Source organism: Panthera onca, chromosome B3 (genome assembly GCF_046562875.1).
Source record: "Panthera onca isolate mPanOnc1 chromosome B3, mPanOnc1 haplotype 2, whole genome shotgun sequence".
Lineage (NCBI taxonomy): Eukaryota > Metazoa > Chordata > Mammalia > Carnivora > Felidae > Panthera > Panthera onca.
Genome location: NC_138344.1, coordinates 29,947,407 through 29,968,662, shown reverse-complemented (window position 1 = coordinate 29,968,662; position 21,256 = coordinate 29,947,407). Strand labels below are relative to the sequence as shown.

Here is a 21,256-nt window from a genome sequence, read left to right as displayed (position 1 = left end):
TTTTAAGTACTTTGGGAACCCATTCCTTCCATGTCTGCGATTATTTTTGGTTGTTCTGATTTGGAGAAATTGGTAGAAAATGACACCCATAAAGTTTCTTCTAGGGATGTGGAAAGGGCAAGAATAAGTTTGTGTTTCTAGTTTTTCCATTTATTCATTAATACCTTCCTTCCTTTTTTTTCTTCCTTTTTTTCCTTCTTTCCTTCCATTCTCCTCAGCCAGATTCTTTGCTTGATCCTGGGTATGCAAATGAGACCCAGTGTCTGCCCTCAGTGAGCAACACCAGTGGGGAATTTAGACAGGGGCACAAGTCAAGTATTGTCAGTACTTGGAGAGAAGTGTTCACAGGATATATATGAGGTCCCAAGAAAAAGAGGTCAATTTCGGGGAGTAGAATAAGAAACACTTCTCAGAGGCAGAATGTTTAAAGATGAGAGGAGAGGGAAACCATTCCTGGAAGAGGGTTAGCGTAAGTGGAGATCCAGAGCATGAAGTAGCCAAGAGTGCTAAGGAAACTGCAAGCAAGTTGGTAGCTCTGACTTAAGATGCAAGATGAAATGCTACAAGAAAAATAGGTACAGCCAGGGCTGGGTCGTGAAACGCTTGCTTTCTGTGCTTGAGCAAAGAAAACTCTGTTCTCAGGATCAAGTCCAAATTCTCAATGACAAATTTTTTAAGTAGAGGAGTGCCACAATCAGCTTTGGTGTTCAAAAAAAAAAAAAAAATCTCTGTAATGGCCAGCGTGGTGAGGGAGGCAAAACTAGAGACAGTGATAACAGGGGACTGTCACAGTAGTCAAGCACAGACGATAAGGTGCTGGTGCAGTTCACCGCTTCTAAGCCTTCTCCATCACACTTCATCTCTGAAAGGTCTGGGTCAGCAAGTGGAAAGTAAAGGTTTGTTTGAAAGCCTATTTCTGTCATGTTGTGAATAAACTATGTTCTGACTTCTCACATTAACTGAGGTAAAATAGGGCTGGGGCAGCTCTGGGAAGGAGGCTCACTACCATCACAGGAAGAGTACAATTAATACCGAGCCCCTCCATCCCTGGTGATGTTAAGGGCACAGAGGAATGGGAAGAAGTGACTAGAAACTGGATTTATGGTAGTTTCTAAGAATGAATTGTCGATTTTCTTTATTGAGATATAATTTACATACCATAAGATTCAGAGGGTGCAATTCCATGAGTTTTAGTAGAACTTTACAACCATCACCAGTATCTAATTCCAGCACATTTTTATCACCCTAAACAGAAACCAGTCTCTCTCCATTTCCATTCTCCGCATCCCATAGCAGTCACTAATCTACTTTCTGTCTGTAGGGATTTACATATTTCTGGATATTTCATGTAAGTGGAATCATACCATATGTGGGCTTTTGTGATTGGCTTCTCTCACTTAGCATATTTTCAAGGTTCATACAGGTTGTAGCATGTATCAGCACTAATTTTCTTTTTATGGCTGAATATTCCTTTGTTTATCCATTCATCAGTTGATGGACATGTGGGTTGTTACTCCTTTTTGGCTATTAGGAATAATGTTACTAAGAATATTTATGTGTAAGATTTTATGTGGACATATGTTTTCACTTCTCTTGGATATATATGTAGGAGTGGAAATCCAGGATCATGTAGTGACTTGGTTTTACTTTTTGAGTAACTACCAAACTATTTTCCAAAGTGATTGCACCATTTTAGAGTCCTACTAGCAATGTGTGAGGGTTTGAATTTCTCCATATCCTCACAAACACTTGTCCATCTTTTTTATTAGAGCTGACTTAGTAGATGTGAAGTGGTCTCTCATGGTTTTGGTTTTGGTTTTGGTTTTGGTTTGCATTTACCTAATGGGTAGTGATGTTGAGCATCTTTCTATGTGCTTATTGGCCATTTGTTTACCTTCTTTGGAGAAATGTCTGTGCATACCCTTTGCCCACTTGTAATGGGTTTTTTATCTTTTTATTATAAATTATTTACAAATTCTGGATATAAGTCTCTTACCAGATACATGATTTGCACATATTTTCTCCCATTCTGTGGGTTGTCTTTTCACTTTCTTAAAGTTGTCCTTTGAAGCACAAAAGTTTTTAATTTTTATGAATTCCAATTTATTATTTATTTTTTTGCTTGTGCTTTTAGGTGTCATATCTACAAAATCATGGCCTAATCCAAGGTTGAAAAGTGTATTCCTATGTTTTCTTCTAAGAGTTTTATAGTTTTCATTCTTATGTTGAGATGTTTGCAATATTTTGAGTTACTTTTCGCATATACTATAAGGTAGGAGTTCAACTTCATTCTTTTGCATATGGATATCCAGGTGTTCCAGCACTATTTTTTGGAAAGACTGCTATTTCCCTATTGAATTGTCTTGGTGTCCTTGTTGGAAATTAGCCATAAATATACAGGTTTATTTCTAGACGTTCAATTCAGTTCCACTCATCTTTATTTCTATTCTTAGTACATACAATCTTTTTTTTTAATTTTTAATTGAAGTATCATTGACATACAATATTAATTTTAGGTGTACAACATAGTGATTCAACATTTGTATACATACAAAATGCTCACCTGTGGGGGATAAGCTTAGGATAAGCTTACACCAATGGGTTAACAAGGCATAAAGAAATACAAAGTCATAAAATGCTTACATCCGAGTTTGGGTAAACCAAATTGGCACCCCAGGAATAGGGGGGGCAAAGGCACCCCAAAATAGAAAGGGGGTGCAGAGCCCCTAGACTAGAGAGGGTGGGGCAAAGGCCCAAAATAGGAATGGGCCACAAAGGTGCCCAATACATAGGTATATGAAATAAACAAGATTAGATATTCAGGGTGAAAGCACCCCCAATATAGTACTATAGCAGAAAAGCTGCTTTCACAGGAGGATAGGGCCAAGTTAAGTAAATTGGTGAATTGAACTGTGGACCACTGTGCTGCAGGCCAAGCAGCTCAGAGTGGAGATGGTTCACAAAAGAAAAGGTGCCTTATTAACCCTGAAGTTATTTCCCCATATGTCTCATCCCCTAGGCTAGTAAAGATAAACAGGCATGGCGCCTCCTGTCTGCCATTAACAACCATCTACCCATCTGCTCGGTGCCAGGATTTTGTTTTATATTGACCCAAACCCCAAACACTGTATATCTTCAAAATACCCCTTTTCCCTCATGTCCCCAAGTTAATGTTCACAGTTTCTTTGTCTCTTTGTGCGTGCCCATCACATTTGTAAGCCTTCTGATCTTAATAAATACAGGGCAAGGACCCTTATTTGGGGCTCTTGTGTTTTCCCGGACATCAGCCATCTCTCACTTTAATCCTGCATCTGCTCTTTTGCTGGCCAAAAGAGAACTTTAGACTTAGAGTCTATGACACTCACCAAGTGTAGTTACCATCTGTCATCATATAAAATTATTACAATATTATTGACTACGAGGGGCACCTGGGTGGCCCAGTCAGTTAAGCATCTTACTCTTGGTTTCGTCTCAGGTCATGATCTAGTGGTTCATGAGTTCAAGCCCCGCATCAGGTTCTGTACTAACAGCACAGATCCTGCTTGGGACTCTCTCTCCCTTTCTCTCTGCCCCTCCCCTGCTTGCATGCCATCTCTCTTTCTCTCTATCCCTCAAAAATAAACATTTTTTTAAATGGCCAGTATTAAATACAGTATTATTGGCTACATTCACTATGCTGTATTTTTCATCTCTGTGACTATTTTATAACTGAAAGTTTGTACCTCTTAATCCCTTTCACCTGTTTTGCCCATTCCCCCAACACACAGTACATACAATCTTGATTACTTTAGTTTTGAAGTAAGTTTTGAAATCGGGAAATGTGAGCTCTCCAACTTTTTCTTTTTCAAGATGTTCTTTGCTTACTCTAGTTCCATTGTATTTCCGTATGAATTTTAGTATCATTCTGTCAATTTCTGCAAGAAAACCAGCTGGGATTTTGATAGGGATTACATTAAATCTTCAGAACAATTTGGAGAGTATTTCCATCTTAACATATTAAGTCTCTGATACGTGAACATAAGATGTCTTTCCATTTATTTAGGTCCTTAATTTCTTCAATGCTGTTGGTTAGTTTCCAGTGCATAAGTCTTGCCTTTCTTTTGTTAAGTTTATTCCTAAATACTTTATTGTTTTTGATGATATTATAAATGGAATTGTTTTTTAATAATTTTTTGATTGTTCATTGCTAGTGTATAGAAATACAATTGTTTTATACAGATCTTATGTCTTGCAACCTTGCTGAATTGATATATTAGTTCTAATAATTTTTTGTGAATTCCTTAGGCTTTCCTATATGCAAGATTATGTTACCTTTGAAAACAGATAATTTTACTTCTTCTCCGATCTGGATGTTTTTGTTTCTTTTTCTTTCCTAATTGCCCTGGCTAGGCCCTTCAGTGAAATGTAGAATAGAAGTGACAAGAATGGAAATCCTTGTTTTATTCCTGATCTTAGTGGGGAAATACCGAGTTTTTTACCATTAAGGATGATGTTTGCTTTGGGGCTTTCGTAGGTGCCCTTTATCAGGTTGAGAACGTTCTCTCCTTTTCCCAGTATGTTCAGTGTTTTGTCATGGAAAGGTGTTGGATTTTCTCAAATGCTTTTTCTACATCTATTAAAGTGACCATGTAAGGTTTTTTTCCCTCCTTTATTCTGTTTGCATGGTGTATTCCATTGATTAACTTTCAGATGTTAAAACCAAGCATGCATTCCTGGGACAAATCTAAGTTTGTCATGGTGTATAATCCTTTTTATATGTTGCTAGATTCAGTTTGCTAGTATTTTGCAAAGATTTCTGTGTCTGTATTCATAAGGGATATTAGTGTCTAGTTTTCTTATGAATGCCCTTGTCCGATTTTGATGTGTAGGTAATACTGGCTTCATAGATTTCAAGCTGGGAAATGCTCCCTCCCCTTCTATTTTTGGAAGAGTTTGTGCAGGATTGATATTAATTCTTCTTCAAACATTTGCTAGAATTCATCAATGAAGCCATGTTGCCCTGGACTTTCCTTTGTGGGAATATTTTAAATTAATAATTCAGTATCTTTTCTTGTTATAGGTACCTCTGTAAGTTTACCACTTAATTCTCTTTCAGCTCTAATTTATTCTTTTAGTCATTCAAGAAACATTATTGAGCATCTTTTACATCCAGGCCCTGTCCTGATATAGAGGATACAATAATGAATAAAGCAAAGTCCTGGCCTTCTTAGCATTCTCATTTTTCTTTGTCTCTCTCCTTCTTATGCTGTATGTATGTGTGTGTGTGTGTGTGTGTGTGTGTGTGTGTGTGTGTACATTTTTTTGTTTGTGTTTATATGCAATATAGTTCTGTTCCTTATTAAAAAAATATCTATTCGCTACATGCCATTGGTGGAGAAAGGTGGACCTTAGGTTTGCTGTATGTATTGTGTTAGTTTGTATAAACTTCTGGGTGTTCTTGGAGAGAGTTGCATGAATGGGAAATGGACTATATTGTCATTACCATCACAGTTTATATTTGTGCCCACCCTTGGCATTGCTACAAGGACATGATTTTCATAAAAACAAACCACCATCTTTATTCATTATCACTCTCAGGTCCATGCAGTGCCTTCTATTCTATCTGACCTTCAGTAGGAGCATGTATTAGTTTCATAGGGCTGCTGTAACAAACTTCCATGAAGTAAGTGCCTGAAAACAAGAGAAATTTATTCTCTCGCAGTTTTGGAGGCTAGAAGTCTAAAATCCAGCTGTTAGCAAGGCCATGGTTTCTCTGAAGCTCTGGACAGAACCCTTTGCTTCTTCTCCCTAGCATCTGGTGGTGCCATTGATCCTTGACATCCTTGTCTTGCTGCTGCATTGTTCTACTCTCTGCCTCTGTTGTCACATGGCATACTCTCTTTTGTCTCTTTTTATATGATGTTTTCCTCTTTATGAGGGCACCAGTCATATTGGGTTAAGGCCTACCCTAGTGACCTGATCTTAACTTGATTACCTCTGCAACGACTCTATTTCTAAATCAGGTTACATTCACAGGTACCAGGGTTTATGACTTCAACATTTGGGGGGAGAGAACGTAATTCATCCCATAACAGAACATTATACTCTCATTCTGAGATAGTTAATGGAGGCCTCATTATTTTAATAACATTACTAATTATAATAACTGTTATAAAAAGTTCCATAGTGTATTTCTCTTTCTTTAAAAAATAATGTTGGGGCACCTGGGTGGCTCAGTCAGTTAAGTGTCTGGCTTCAGTTCAGGTGATGATCTCACAGTTCACAAGTTCAAGCCCTGCATTGGGCTCTGTGCTGACAGCTCAGAGCCTGGAGCCTCCTTCGTATTCTGTCTCTCTCTCTCTCTCTCTCAAAAATAAATAAAAAACATTAAAAAAAAATAATAATGTCTCTCTCTATTATACAATAAGCCCAAAAGGTGTCATTGATCACACACGTGTATATTTTTTTAGTATAGTTGACACACAATATTACTTTAGTTTCAGGTGTACAACATAGTGATTCAACAAGTTTATACATTATGCTTTATTCATAAGTGTAGCTACTGCCTCTCACCATAGATCACTGTTACAGTGTCATTGACTTTCTTCCTTATGTCTTGCCTTTTGTTCCATGACTTATTCATTCCATAAATGGAACCCTGTATCTCCCACTCCCCCTCACCATTTTGCCCATTCCCCCACTCCCCTTCCCTCTGGCAACCATCAGTTTGTTCACTGTATTCTGCTTTTTGTTTGTTTAAATTTGGGTTTTTGTTTTGGGAGGGTTCGATTCCACTTATGTATGAAATTGTGTTACTTGTCTTTCTCAGTTTTATTTCACTTAGCATAATACCCTTTGTGTATTATGCTATCTTTGGTTAAATACCCATGTGCAATTACTGGACTGTATGGTATTTCTGTATTTTTTAATGTTTATTTATTTTTGAGAGAGAGGGAGAGGCAGAGAGAGAGGAAGAGAAGGAGACAGAGGATCCAAAGCAGGCTCTGCCCTGACAGCAGAGAGCCCGATGTGGGGCTCCAGCTCACAAGTTGCGAGATCAGGATCTGAGCCAAAGTCAGACACTTAACTGACTGAGCCACCCAGCCGCCCCTGCTATTTCTATTTTTAATTTTTTGAGGAACCTCCATACTGTTTTCCCACAGTGGCTACACCAATTTACATTCCTCCCAACCAGTGCAGGAGGGTTCCTTTTTCTCTGCATCCTTGCCAAGATGTCATTTCATGTCTTTCTTATTTTAACTGTTCTAACTGGTGTGAGGTGATATCTCATTGGTGTTATGATTTGCATTTCCCTGATGATAAGTGATGTTGAGCGACTTTTCTTGTGTCTGTTGGCCATCTGTATGTCTTCTTTGTACATTCAGTCCTCTGATCATTTTTTAGTTGGATTGTTCGGCTTTTTGTCATTGAGTTGTAGAAGTTCTTTATATATTTTGAATATTAACCCCTTATGAGATACATCCTTTGCAAATACCTTCTCCCATTCAGTAGGTTGCCTTTTTGTTCAATTGATGATTTTCTTTGCTGTGCAAAAGATTTTTGTTTTATTTTGGTGTAGTCCCAGTAGTTTATCTTTGCTTTTGTTACCTTAGGAAGCATATCTAGAAAAATATTACTATAGCTCTCACATTTAGGTTTTTAATTCATTTTGAGTTTATTTTTGTGCATGGTGTTAAAAGGTAGTCCAGTTTCATTCTTTTACAGGTAGCTGTCCAGTTTTCCCAGCAACATTTATTGAAGAGACTGTCTTTTCCCCGTTTTATATTCTTGCCTCTTTCATCATAGATTAATTGATCATATAATTGTGGGTTTGTTTCTGGGTTCTCTATTCTGTTCTGTTGATCTGTGTCTATTTTTGTGTCAGTACCATAATGTTTAGATTTGCAGTACAATTAAAAAAAATTTTATTGTATTTATTTATTTTGAGAGAGAGAGGCACAGAGTGCAGGTGGGGAGGAGCAGGCTCCAGGCTCTGAGCTGTCAGCGCAGAGCTCAATGCAGGGCTCAAACTCACAAGTGTGAGATCATGACCCAAGCCGAAGTCAGATGCTCAACTGACTGAGCCACCCAGGCACCCCTGCAGTATAATTTGAAATCTGAAATTTTGATACTTCCAGATTTGTATTTCTTTCTCAAGATTGCATTGGCTGTTTGGGGTCTTCTGTGGTTCCATACAAATTGTAGTATTATTTGTTCTTGTTCTGTGAAAAATAATGTTGGTGTTTTAATAGGGATGGTATTGAATCTGTAGATCCCTTTGGCTAATAGGGACATTTTAACAATAATAATTCCTCAGATTCATGAGCATGGAATATCTTTCCATTTGTGTGTGTCTTGTGTAATAGTTTTCAGAGTACAGGTCTTTCACCTCTTTGGTTAGGTTTATTCCTAAATTTTTGGTGCAATTGTAAATGGAACTGTCTTCTTAATTTCTCTTCCTTCTACTTTGTTATTAGTATATAGAAGATAGAAGCACTACTGATTTCTGGGTATTAATTTTGTATCCTACAACTTTACTGAATTCATTTATTACTTCTAGTTGTTTTTGGTGGAGTCTTTAAGATTTTCTATGTATAGTATCATGTCATCTGCAAATAGTGACAGTTTAACTTCTTTACCAACATAGATGCCTCTTATTTCTGTTCTTGTCTGATTACTGTGGCTAGGATTTCCAGTACTATGTTGAATAAAGAGGCAAGAGTGGACATCCTTGTCTTTTCCCTATCATGTTGAGGTATGTTTCCTCTAACCCTACTTTGTTAAGAGTTTTTATCATGAATGGATGTTGAGTTTTGGCAGATGCTTTTTCTGCATCTGTTGACTTGATCATATGATTTTTATCCTTCATTTTATTGATGTGGTATATCACATTGAGTGATTTGTGAATATTGAACCACCTTGCATCCCCAGGATGAATCTCACCTGATCATGGTGAATGATTTTTTAATGTATTGTTGAATTCAGTTTGCTAATACTTTGTTGATGATTTTTACATCTATGTTCATCAGGAATATTGGCTCATATTTTTCTTCCTTTTTTTTTTTTTTTTGGTGTCTTTGTCTGGTGTTGGTATCAGGGTGATGCTGGTCTTATAGAATGTATTTAGAAGCTTTCCTTCTTTTTCTATTTTTTAGAATAGTTTGAGAAGAATAGGTGTTAACTCTTCTTTAAATGGTTGATAGAATTCACCTGTGAACCCATCTGGTCCTGGACTTCTGCTTTTGGTAGTTGTTTTTATTACTGATTCAGTTTCATTACCTGTAGTCAATCTGTTGAGATTTTCTATTTCTTTCTGGTTCAGTTTTTGAAGATTATATGTTTCTAGGAATTTATTTCTTGTAGGTTGTTTAATTTGTTGACATATAACTTTTTGTAGTATTCTCTTATATTCCTTTGTATTTCTGTTGTATCAGTGTTACTTCTCTCTTGTTTCTGATGTTATTTATTCGGGTCCTTTCTGTTTTTTACTTAATAAGTCTGGCTAAGGGTTTATCACTTTTGTTTATCTTCAAAGAACCAGCTCTTGGTTTCATTGATTTCTTTCTCTCTCTCTCTCTCTCTCTCTTTTGTGTGTGTGTGTGTGTGTGTGTGTCTATACATTTATTTCTGCTCTAATCTTCAGTATTTCCTTCTTTCTATTTACCTTGGGTTTTGTTTGTTCTTCTTTTTCTAGTTCCTTTAGGTGTACGGTTAGATTTTTTTATTCAAGCTTTTTCTTATTTCTTGAGGTAGGTAGGCCTGTATTGCTATGTATTTTCCTCTTAGAACTTCTTGTGCTGTGTCCCAAAGATTTTGGACCATTTTTGTTTTCATTTTCACACATGTGTATTTTATTGTCTTCCAAATGCAGGTGCTGGAAAGGAAGCAGAGATGATTGGTTCTATAACCAGGGCTTGTAAGAGATGTTCAAAAGTAGTATCACTCAAATCATAGTTTATATACCTTCAAAATAAAATAGAAAGTCATAAGAGTTTGTGAAGGATGTTTGGAACAGCAGTTGACTACTAATATATATTGTTCCCTTTATCCCAATCACAAGAATTATACATAGACCAGTTTAAGACTAGTGCTAGAATCCATCTCTAGAGTGAAATAAAATAACATGTTTATGAAATTGTATTCATATGTGTTGGATTGAAAATGACAAGTGCTATATACAATATAGGGTAACTTTGGAACCAGGTTAAAAGAACAGAATAGTATCTTTTGATACTAATGGTTCCATTGCTAGTTTCCATTGTTTTTTAAAATGCTTCCAAGTGTTTTCTAATCCACAAATGTTTTCATTTCTACCCTGTCACAATGTAATTATTTGAGTGTCTGTCACCCCTTCATATTCTAGTGTAGTAAAAATCAGCAATCTTGGGGGCAGGAGTGGAGAACTGAAGTCTTGTTGTTGTTGTTGTTGTTGTTGTTGTTGTTGTTGTTACAGCCCATTACCTTGTTCCTCTGGCACATGCTGAGACATGCTGAGACATTGCTCACATTTTATTGCTCCCACCAAGTCTTAGACTTTTACCTATTTGTTCTTTGGTTGCTTTTCTTCAACCATTTTGAATTAAGGCATTGACTTCTTTCTTATATTGTCATGGCCACCTCCTTAAGTTCCTTATTTCTCCTTAACTTTCAATTATGTAACAAGAATAAAAACTTAACTATTATTTCTTTCTTTCTTTTAAAACAATACAGGGCAATCTAGAGCAGCCATGATACCACCCAAGCATCCACGGCAGCCTAAGGGAACTTTGGATGATGCTGTTGTCTTTAGTGGGAAAACAGACGAAGAAACACCTAATGCTTCCCAACCTACACCACCCCCACTGCCAAAGAAAACGATCATAAGAGCCAATACGGAACCAATCCCCAAAGACCTCCAAAAATCCATGGAAACAAGTCTTTGTGTAATGGCTAATCCCACCTATGATATCGACCCCAACTGGGATGCCAGTAGTGCTGGCTCTTCCATCAGTTATGAACTCAAGGGACTGGACATTGAGTCTTATGACTCCTTGGAAAGACCTTTGCTCAAGGAGAGACCTATCCCCTCAGCAGCAAACAGTATCTCCAGCTTAACCACTCTCAGTATTAAGGATAGATTTTCCAACAGCATGGAGTCCCTGTCCAGCCGGCGTGGTCCCTCTTGCAGACAGGGCCGAGGCATACAGAAGCCACAGAGACAAGCACTTTATAGAGGACTTGAGAATCGGGAAGAAGTGGTGGGTAAAATCCGAAGCCTTCATACAGATGCCTTGAAAAAACTGGCTATTAAATGTGAAGACCTCTTCATGGCTGGACAGAAAGATCAGCTCCGTTTTGGGGTGGACAGCTGGTCAGACTTCAGGCTAACTAGTGACAAACCGTGTTGTGAGGCAGGTGATGCAGTTTACTACACAGCTTCATATGCAAAAGATCCACTTAATAACTATGCAGTCAAGGTAAGAAAATATTATACATTTGATTTTAATCTTACCCAACACACTGTTATTGGGATGGGTCTGTTCTTTCCTCCATTCTTTTATTCAGCAAAAAGTTATTGATCATCTACCTTACACCAGATATTATAATAAGCAGGGGAGTTACTTACTATCTAAAGGGGAAAACAGATATGTTAAGAGACAGACTTACAGTATACTGTATTGCTAAGATAGAGGAAAACAGAATTCTGGGAGCTTAGAAGGACTTTAACCCAAACTTTAGAGGCCAGAGAATTCTGAAAGTAGCTAATCCTTGAGCTGTGATTGTTTGCGAAGGCTACCTGTACAAATGGGTCTGTTATGTCCCTTCCACTCCATGTTTCTGTCTTTATTCTCTAGCAAATAAGAGACACTGGTCTGCCCCTGCTCTATAACTGTTCTGCTTCTTGGGGAGACATTTTTACAGAAGAAGGTAACCAATATTTGTTGATGTGCCAGGAACATTATTGGTGTTACATAATTTGATCTTCACATCAAGTTTATGAGGTTAAGATCTTTTTATCCATGTGACGGATGAGGAAAATAAAAGATAGGTGAGCTTACTTGCTTAGGGTCACGCACAATTAGTTGAGCTGGGATTTGCACACAGATCTCTCTGACTCCATAGCCCAACTTACTTTATCCATTATGTCACATATTAATTTCTTAACTGTATATTGCCCATTCCTCTTCACAACCTCTTCACAAAAGCTAAAACTATTACCATTGAGAATTCTTGCCCAGTTACATTCACTGTAAATAAGCCATAGGCTTTGTCAATGTAACAAATAAAGCATGATCTTTGTTACATTTCCATTTTCATTTGTCTCAAGCTATTTTTTTTATTTCTCTGGATTTCTTCTTTGACCCATTGGTCGTTCAGTAGCATGTTGTCTAATCTCCACAAATTTATTAATTTCCAAGTTTTCTTTGTGTAATTTTTGTGTTAATTTCTAGTTTCATACCATTGTAGTCAGAAAAGATGCTTGATAAAATTTCAGTCCTCTTAAATTTATTAAGACTTGTTTTTTGTCCTAACATGATCTATCTTGGAAAATGTTCCATGTGTGCTTGAGAAGAATGCGTATTCCATTGCTTTTGAATAGAATGTTGGGTATATATCTGTTAAGCCCATCTGTGGGCTTATGTGGTCTAATGTTTCATTTAAGGCTGACGTTTCCTTGTTGATTTTTTTTGGGGGGGGCGGTCTGGATGATCTATCCATTGATGTAAGTCTCCTAGTATTATTGTATTGTTGTCAATTTCTTCCTTTAGGTCTGTTAGTATTTGCTTTATGTATTTACGTCCTCTTATGTTAGTTGCATAAATGTTGACAAATGTTACAGCCTCTTGTTGGTTGATCCTTTCATCGTTACGTAACTCGTTTCTTTGTCTCTTATTACAGTCTTTGTTTCAAAGTCTATTTTGTCTGATATAAATTAACATTCTAGCTTTCTTTTGGTTTTCATTTGCATGGAATATCTTTTTCCATCCCTTCACTTTCAGTCTTGTCCTTACCTCTAAAGTGGGTCTCAGGGTGCCTGGGTAGCTCAGTTGGTGAAGTGTCCTACTTTGGCCCAGGTCATGATCTCGCAGTTTGTGGGTTCAAGCCCCATGTTGGAGGGCTCTGTGCTGACAGCTCAGAGCCTGGAACCTGCTTTGAATTCTGTGTCTCCCTCTCTCTCTGCCCCTTGCCTGCTCATGCTCTCTCTCTCTCTCTCAAAAAATAAATAATAAAACATTAAAAAATTTTTTAATAAAGTGGGTCTCTTTAGACAGCATATAGATGGGTCTTTTTTTTTTTTTTTTTATCCATTCAGCCACTCTGTGTCTTTGGATTGGAGAATTTATCTATTTACATTTAAAGTGATTATTGATAGGTCTGTGCTTATTGCCATTTTGTTTATTGTTTCCAGAAAGACTGTTTCTGTAGGTCATCTGTTTCTTCTCCTGATCTCTTACTTTGTGGTTTCTTTAGTGCTATGCTTATTTTCCTTTCTCTTTCTTTTTTGTGTTTTTGTTTTATGGTTACCATGAGCTTGCATATAACAACTTATATCTATAACAGTCTGTTTTAAGTTGGTTACAGCTTAAGTTTCATCCCATTGTAAAGCTCAAAATTATTCTTCCCTCCACACATTTTGTGGTTTCTTTCATTTTATGTTTTTGATGTCACAGTTAACATCTTTTTATTTTGTGCATCCCTTAACCAATTGTAATCATAATTATTTTTACTAGTTTGTCTTTCTTTTTTTTTTAATTTTTTTTAATGTTTATTTTTGAGAGAGAGAGAGACAGCGTGAGCAGGCAAGGGGCAGAGAGAGAGGGAGACAGAATCCAAAGCAGGCTCCAGGCTCTGAGCTGTCAGCACAGAGCCCTCCAACACAGGGCTCGAACCCACAAACCATGAGATCATGACGTGAGCCAAAGTCAACACTTAACTGACTGAGCCACCCAGGTGCCCCACTAGTTTTGTCTTTCAATCTTTATACTAGTCTCATAAGTGATTGATCCCTACCTTTACTATATATTTACTTTACAAGTGAGATTTATTCTTTAATATGTGTTCTTGTTACTAATTAGTGCACTTTGTTTTCAACTTAAACAACTTCCTTTGACATTTATTTTAAGGCCAGTTTAATAGTGGTGAACTCCTTCAGCTTTTGCTTGTCTGAAAAACTCTGTCTCTCCTTCACTTCTGAATGCTAGGTAGAGTATTCTTGGTTGGGAGGTTTTTTTGTTTGGTTGGTTGGTTGGTTTTTGGGGGTTTGGTGAGTTTTTTTTAGCACTTTGAATATGTAGTGCCACTCCCTTCTAACTTGCAAAATTTTTGCTGAAAAATCTGTTGAGAGTCTTATGGGGGTTCCCTTGTATGTAACAAGTTGTTTTCCTCTTGCTGTTTTTAACATGTTGCCCTTTAACTTGACATTTTAATTGTAATATGTCTTGGTGTGGATATCTTTGGGTTCCTCTTATTTGGAACTCTGGGCTTCCTGGATGTCAATGTCTGTTTATTTCCACAGGTTAGGGAAGTTTTCAGTCATTGTTTCTTCAAATAAGATTTCTATCCCTTTCTCTTTTCTTTTTCTCAGAGCACTATGATGCAAATGTTAGACTATGTGATGTTCTCTACATCCCTTAAGCTATCTTCATTTTTTTTTTCTTTTTTATTTGTTTGGTTTTGCTGCTCTGATTCAGTGAGTAACACTGCCTTATCTTTAAGTTGACTGATCCTTTCTTTTGCTTCATCTAGTCTGCTACTGAACCTGTCTCATGTATTTTTCCATTCAGTTATTGTATTCTTCAGCTCTGTGGCTTCTGTGTGGTACTTTCTTATATTTTCCATCTCTCTGTTGAAGTTCTTTGTGTTCATCCATTTTTCTCCCCATTCATTATAACCATTACTTTGAACTCTTTATCAGGTACATTACTTATCTCCATTTCATTAAGGTTTTTTTGTTTTTGTTTTTTTGTTTGTTTTTTTCTGGGGTTTACTTGGTTTTTTCATTTGGAACATATTTCTCTCTTTTTTCATTTAGCTTGAGTCTGCATTTCCATACAGTAGATGAAACAACCACCTCTCCCAGCCTTAAAGGAGTGGCCTCATGTAGATGAACCTTGTTATTCAATCCTGCCCCAGATCTTTGTCATCTCTCAAACCTTTGTGCCTGTTCAAGCAGGCTATTATATTTTTAATAGCTCCCAGTAGTTGAGAATATGCCAAGACCCATCAGTGTCCCAAGGGGGAGAATCTCAGCACCTAGACTCAGGCTGACTGAAAGCCAGACCCTCAGGCATCAGCTTTTAAAAATAGGCAAATATAAAAAATAAAAATAAAAAATAGGCAAATATATATAATCCTGCGGGACTGCAAACATACGCAGATCTGGAACAGGTGCCCTCTGGGAAGCAGGTACAGAAACCCAGGCTCTAGACAAGAGTATAAGTTTTTTTCTGTGTGATACTGGTAAACTGGAGCATGGCAGAGAGCACCAACATGGTGTCCATAGCCTATGTTCCTGGAGACCAACTCTACAGGCCACTAAATATGTACCAAACCTGAAGTCTGCCCCTCAGGCCAAAGTTCCAGAACAAGCAAAGAGGACTTCTTCACAGAAAGACTAGGGAGTGTACGACCACTGTCTGTGCAGTGCCCTGAGTGGAAACCTGCCAAGAACTATCTCTCTGCTATAGTCATAGGGGACTCAGGATGCAAGCCCACTGGCCACCAGAGCCAGGTGATCAAGGAGCATTTTCTGGACAGCAGCCATATAAACTGGGGCACCAGACAAAAACCAGGGCACCAAATGTGTGTACAGCTCCTGTCCAGGAGACACTGGCACTCTGGGGCATGGCAGAGGGTGAGTAGGAATATAGCACCCTCTCTCTGAGGTCTCTGGAAAGGTGTATGGTCAGCCCCATGATTAGCTAATAGGCCTTCTTTACAGAAAGACCAAGCTCCTGGGTCTGCTACCTCTTGCTCTGCCCTGGGGTTGGTAGCTGTTTAAGACCTTTTTCTCCATTGGTTACAGTCCTGTGAGACCCATGAACCCCACTGACTGCCAGACCAGATGATAGAGAGGTGTTCCCTGACAGCAATCACAAAACTTGGGGTGTCAGACAGGGGTATAAGCTTTTTTCTGGGTGATACCAATTATTACAGTCCTATGGGACCAGGAACACAAACCCCCCCTGCCACCAGAGCCACGCAGTCAAGAGGCATCCCCTAGACAGCAGCCATAAAAATCAGGCCACCAGACACACATAAAAGCTCATTCTTTGGGATACTAGTGCCCTGGAGCCTGGCAAAGGGAGAACATAAAAATCATACCTACCAGTCTATTGTCTCTGGAAAGTGTTCCAGCAGGCTCCTAGTTGTATGTTTCAGATTAGATGTCTGCCACTCCACTGGTGCTTTAGTCTCACACCAGTGCTTTAATATAAGCATCTGAGCCTCCTTCACTTTAAGGCAAGGCACAGTTGGCTGCTTCTTGGGTGGGTAAGTCCCAGCATGTAGGCCCTTTAAGAGCGGCTTTTCAGATTGCCACAGTTTTGTGGGTCTCAGGACACAAGCCCTGTTGGGTTTCAAAGTTACATGTTTTAGAGGTTTGTCTCTCAGGTGTATGTCTTAGAAGTTGGGATGCCAGATGTAGGATTTAAATCCTTCACTTCTCAGGGAGAAGCTCCAGGTTTTGAGTTCTCTCCCTGTTATGGGGATACTGCACCAGGGGTGGATTTTATGGCAAGGTTGTGTCCCATTCTCTCCTATCCATGTCAATGTGATTTCTTCTTGTTTGCCCAGTCCTCACCCAGCCAGCCTTTGGATTTTTTTTAAAGAGGAAATTGTTAGTAGAGAATAGACTTTGAAGTCCAAAAGATCCTGGGTTCAAGTTCTGGCTCTGCTACTTAATAGCTTTGTCACAAATTGCTACTCTGAGTCTCAGTTTCCTTAGCTTTGGGTCTGCTTGGCTAAAAGAGAATAAAACATCCCTGATAAGTACTCACTCCTTTCCCTCTCCCTAAGTGTCTTCCCTAGGCTACTTCCCTACCCTACTTTAAAAGGGTAACAATCATTGAGCCTCAATTTCCTCCTCTTTCAGATGTTTACAATGATAATCTGTGGGATTGAGGTTAGGATCAAGGGAGCTAATGCATGTGAAAGAGCTTTTTAAAACACAGAGTTCTAGGTAAATGCGTAATGTTCTCCATTCCCATAGTCCCTTTTTATTGATTCTATTTCCTGGTTCAAAACCAATTAACATATCTAAATGACTTTTACATGTTAATTTGGCTTGGAAAGACCAGATGGTGTCTTAGGAAATTAATGGATAAGGTAAACAATTGGCCTTACCTGTCTATCAAGACAGAATACATATTTGGAGCAGACCTTCAACTGCTGTCTGCAGCTGCAGTGCCCTTACCACTTAACTGTCTGGTGGTGCTAGCAGAGTGACCCTGGCCCCCAGCCCATACTTTGTAAATTAAACTGAGGGATAGACTGCAGAGAGAGGAGCTGGATTTTAGTTAATACATAACTGTTGAGTCTAAAAAGGCATTTTGAGATTCTGTGTAGCACTCAAGAGCTGTTAAGTCAATTGGGGTTATGGTGCCTCATCTGTCTTGGGCTTTTATTGCTACAAGATCACCAATCCAGGATGAGTACCTATTTCAGAACAGGGCATTGAACTATCTGTTCTTTCAAAACAATGGAGAAGTAGGGCTTGACTAACTTTATGTATTATTGCATGCAATCTTGTCTCTTTCCCAAATCAATGGTGTAGTATTGATTTCTTGGCTTGTAATGATGCAGAAGCAATCTCCAAAGAACAGGTGGCAAGTCGTTATACACTGGGAGTTGTTGGCAGGTTTGGGAAAGGACGTTTTATACTAAATGGTGAATATAAATGTGTCTTTGAAGACTGTTTGGGCATTTCTAGAAGTACCCAATTGATTGTACAACCTTAGAGGAATAAACTACCAGGACACTGTGAACCCTACCTTTGCAGAGGTAAGCAAAAGAGACCAGCAGTTGGCTCACACAGACAGGTTTTTACTGTTTGTCTTCTTAAAATATCCCTTCCAATACTGATGGAATTTAGAGTGGCTAACAGGTTTGACTGTCTCTTGAAGAGACTAAAAGGTCTTTAAAACATTGCAAAAGGAAATCAGTGCTAGAATTTAGCAATTTGAAAGCCAAAGGATGCTATCCCCTTAAATGCCAAGTCCACTGCAATGATAAAAGTACAAAGGTCTTTACTTTGGGTGTTGTCTTAGTTTGTTCAAACTGCTATAACAAAATACTATATAGATTGGGTGGCTTAAACAATAGAGTTGAATTTTGTCACAGTTCTAAAAAGTGGAAAATTCAAGATAAAGGTTCTGGTTGATTTAGTTTCTAGTGAGAGTTCTCTTTCTGGTTTGCAGATGGCTGCCTTCTCCCTGTGTCCATACATGGCCAAGGGGGGGATGGAGGCTTAGTGTCTCTTTTTCTAGGGATACTAATCCACATCAGGCCCCTCCTTGATGACCTTAATTACCTCTTTGTAGGCCCTATCTCCAAATATGGTCCAAATGGGGGGTTAAATTGTGTGTTCAGAGACTCAGTTTCCAACGTCAGGGGAGGGTGCACACTTCTAACACAACAGAAAGCAATTTTCAGACACCAAAAGGGCATCCTACAATTCACCGTGATTCAACTTACCTACCTGGAGACAGCACCATGTCTCTCAGGTTAAGGGTTCAGTCTACCAGACTGCCACCTTCTACAAACAGCAGACACCAGTCACAAACACAAGTCATTACCTGTGCTTCTGACCAACTGGCTGTAAATCAGAGATTCCCACAACCCCCTCCTTGGGTTCGAGTAATTTACTAGATCATCTCATAGAATGCAAAGAAGCATCTTACTAGATCACCAGCTTATTATAAAAGAATATAACTGAAGAACAGCCAGATAGAAGAGATGCATAGAGCAAGGTGTGGGGAAAGGGCACAGAGCTTCCATGTTCTCTCCATGTGCACCACACTCCCCAAATCTCCATGTGTTTACCAATCTCTTCAAACTCTGTCCATTTGGGGTTTTATGGAGGGTTCATTACATAGCCATGATTGATTAAATCACTGATGATTGGCTATTGATTCAATTTCCAGGCACTTTCTCCATGGAGGTTGGGATGGGACTGAAAGTTGCAGCCCTTCAGTCATGAGGTTGGTTCCCCTGGCAACCAGCCCCTTCTTTCAGTGGGGTCCATAAGTCACCTTATGAACATAGTAAGAGACACCTTTGTTGCTCTCAATACTTACAAAATTCCAAGGGTTTGGGGAGGTGTGAGTTAAGAACCATGAATGAAGACCATATATATTTGAGAAATATATTCTGGTTATCTGGATGACCTTTTCTTATAAATCACAATATCTCAGGGGTTAGCACTTAACATATTAATTTTGGGGACTCAGAATTCAGTCTATAGCATTCTGTCCCTGGCACCCCAAAATTCATGTTCTTATCACATGCAAAATATATTCAGTTCATCCCAACAGACCCAAAGGTCTTGACTCATTCAAGCATCAACTCTCAAGTCCAAAGTCTCATCTAAATATCATCTAAATCAGATATGGGTATAACTCAGGGTCTGATTCATTCTAAGGCAGATTTCCTCTCTAGCTGTGACCCTATGAAACTAGCCAAGTTATGTGCTTCCAAAATACAATGGTGGTCAGTAATTCCACTATTGGGTATTTGCCCAAAGAAAATGAAAACACTAATTTGAAAAGATCTGTGCACCCCTGTATTTATTGTAGCATTATTTACAACAGCCATGATACAGAAGCAGCCCAAGTGTCTGTCAACAGATGAATGGATAAAGAAGATGCATATATACACCATGGAATATTACTCAACCATAGAAAAGAATGAGATCTTGCCATTTGTAAAACATGGATGGAGCTAGAGAGTATAATGCTAAGTGAATAAGTCAGACAGAGAAAGACAAATATATGATTTCACTTGTATGTGGAATTTAAAATAAAAACACATGAACAGACGATAAAAGAGACAAACCAAAAAACTCTTAACTACAGAGAACAAACTGGTATTTGCCAGAGGGAAGCTGGGTGGAGGGATGGGCAAAATAGGTGAAGGGGATTAAGAGTATGCTTACAGTGATGAACAGTGAATAATACATAGAATTGGTGAATCATTATACCATACACCTGAAACTAATATAACACTATGTTAACTAAAAGTTAACACTATGTTAAAAAATATGATGGTGGACAGGCATAGGATAGACAATTCCATTCTAAAAGGGAGAAATAGAAGGGAAGGAAGGGATGATGGGTCTCAAGCAAGTCCAAAACCTAGCAAGGCAAATTCCATTAGATATGAACACTCACAAACGATCCTCTTTGATTCAGTACTGGCAGCATTGCTCCCATGGCTCTGCTAAGCACCCTGCTCCTCCAGCTCTTTGTAAGGGCCCTGCCCACACTGCCCTCCGTGAGGCCCCATCCACATGGCTCTCTGCCGAGGCAGCCCTACCCTTTGAAACCCAGGAGGAAACAGTCTTGTCTCTTAGATTTGTGATGGGAGTAACAGCCCTGACAATCTCTGAAACACCTTCAGGGTCATTCTTCCCTTTCCTTAAAGAATAATGCACCTTCACAGCTCTATGGACAAGTTATATAGAATCCAAGAAGTCTGACAACTTTCCTTGACTCCATCCTGCTTCTTCTATCCCTTTAGTTCAAACTAGCAGTGTCTTTTCTGGTAGAATCCTCTCTCATTCTGGCTTCTCCTGAGATGACTGATTAATAAGTCCATGAGTCATACCCCTGATCTCTTTAGAAAAATGGTTATTCAGTCACACCCCTTAGTATTCCTTTTAGAACTAGCTTTCTTGTTTGTTGCAGTATGGATAGGCTGAGAATTATCCAAATCTTAAAGTCTTGGTTCCTTTTTGCTTAACAATTCTTTCTTCAACTTCTCTCTCCCTTTTTGCGTTTTTACTGTAAGCAGTTAGGAGGAAATAAGCTGCTGCTTGACCACTTTGCTTAGAAATCTCAGCTAAACATACAGTTTCATTGTTCACAAGTTCTGCTATCCACAAAATTCTAGAACATTTTAGCCAAGTTCTCTGTCATTTTATAATTTGTCCAGTTTCTGATAGCATGTTCCTCATTTCTGTCTGATTCCTCACCAGAATCACTCTTAATGTTCATATTTCTAACAGTAGTCTCTTCATGATTATCTAGGCTTTTTCTGTCATGAATCTCAAAACTCTTCCAGCTTCTACCCAATTCCA

At 38.5% G+C, this 21,256-nt stretch overlaps 1 protein-coding gene across 11 annotated transcripts in view; it reads left to right on the top strand.

The window, feature by feature from the left end:
• PEAK1 (pseudopodium enriched atypical kinase 1) overlaps positions 1–21,256 on the top strand; it is a 313,202-nt gene that overhangs the window by 271,818 nt on the left and 20,128 nt on the right. For all 11 annotated transcript variants that reach the window (XR_013556374.2, XM_078448912.2, XM_060617964.3 and 8 more), the window contains one exon: positions 10,690–11,435. Coding sequence is in view for 10 of the 11 variants with exons in the window: in XM_078448912.2 (XP_078305038.2) it covers positions 10,690–11,435 (746 nt within the window). In the remaining variant the exon portion in view is untranslated. The remainder of the gene's footprint in view (positions 1–10,689; positions 11,436–21,256) is intronic.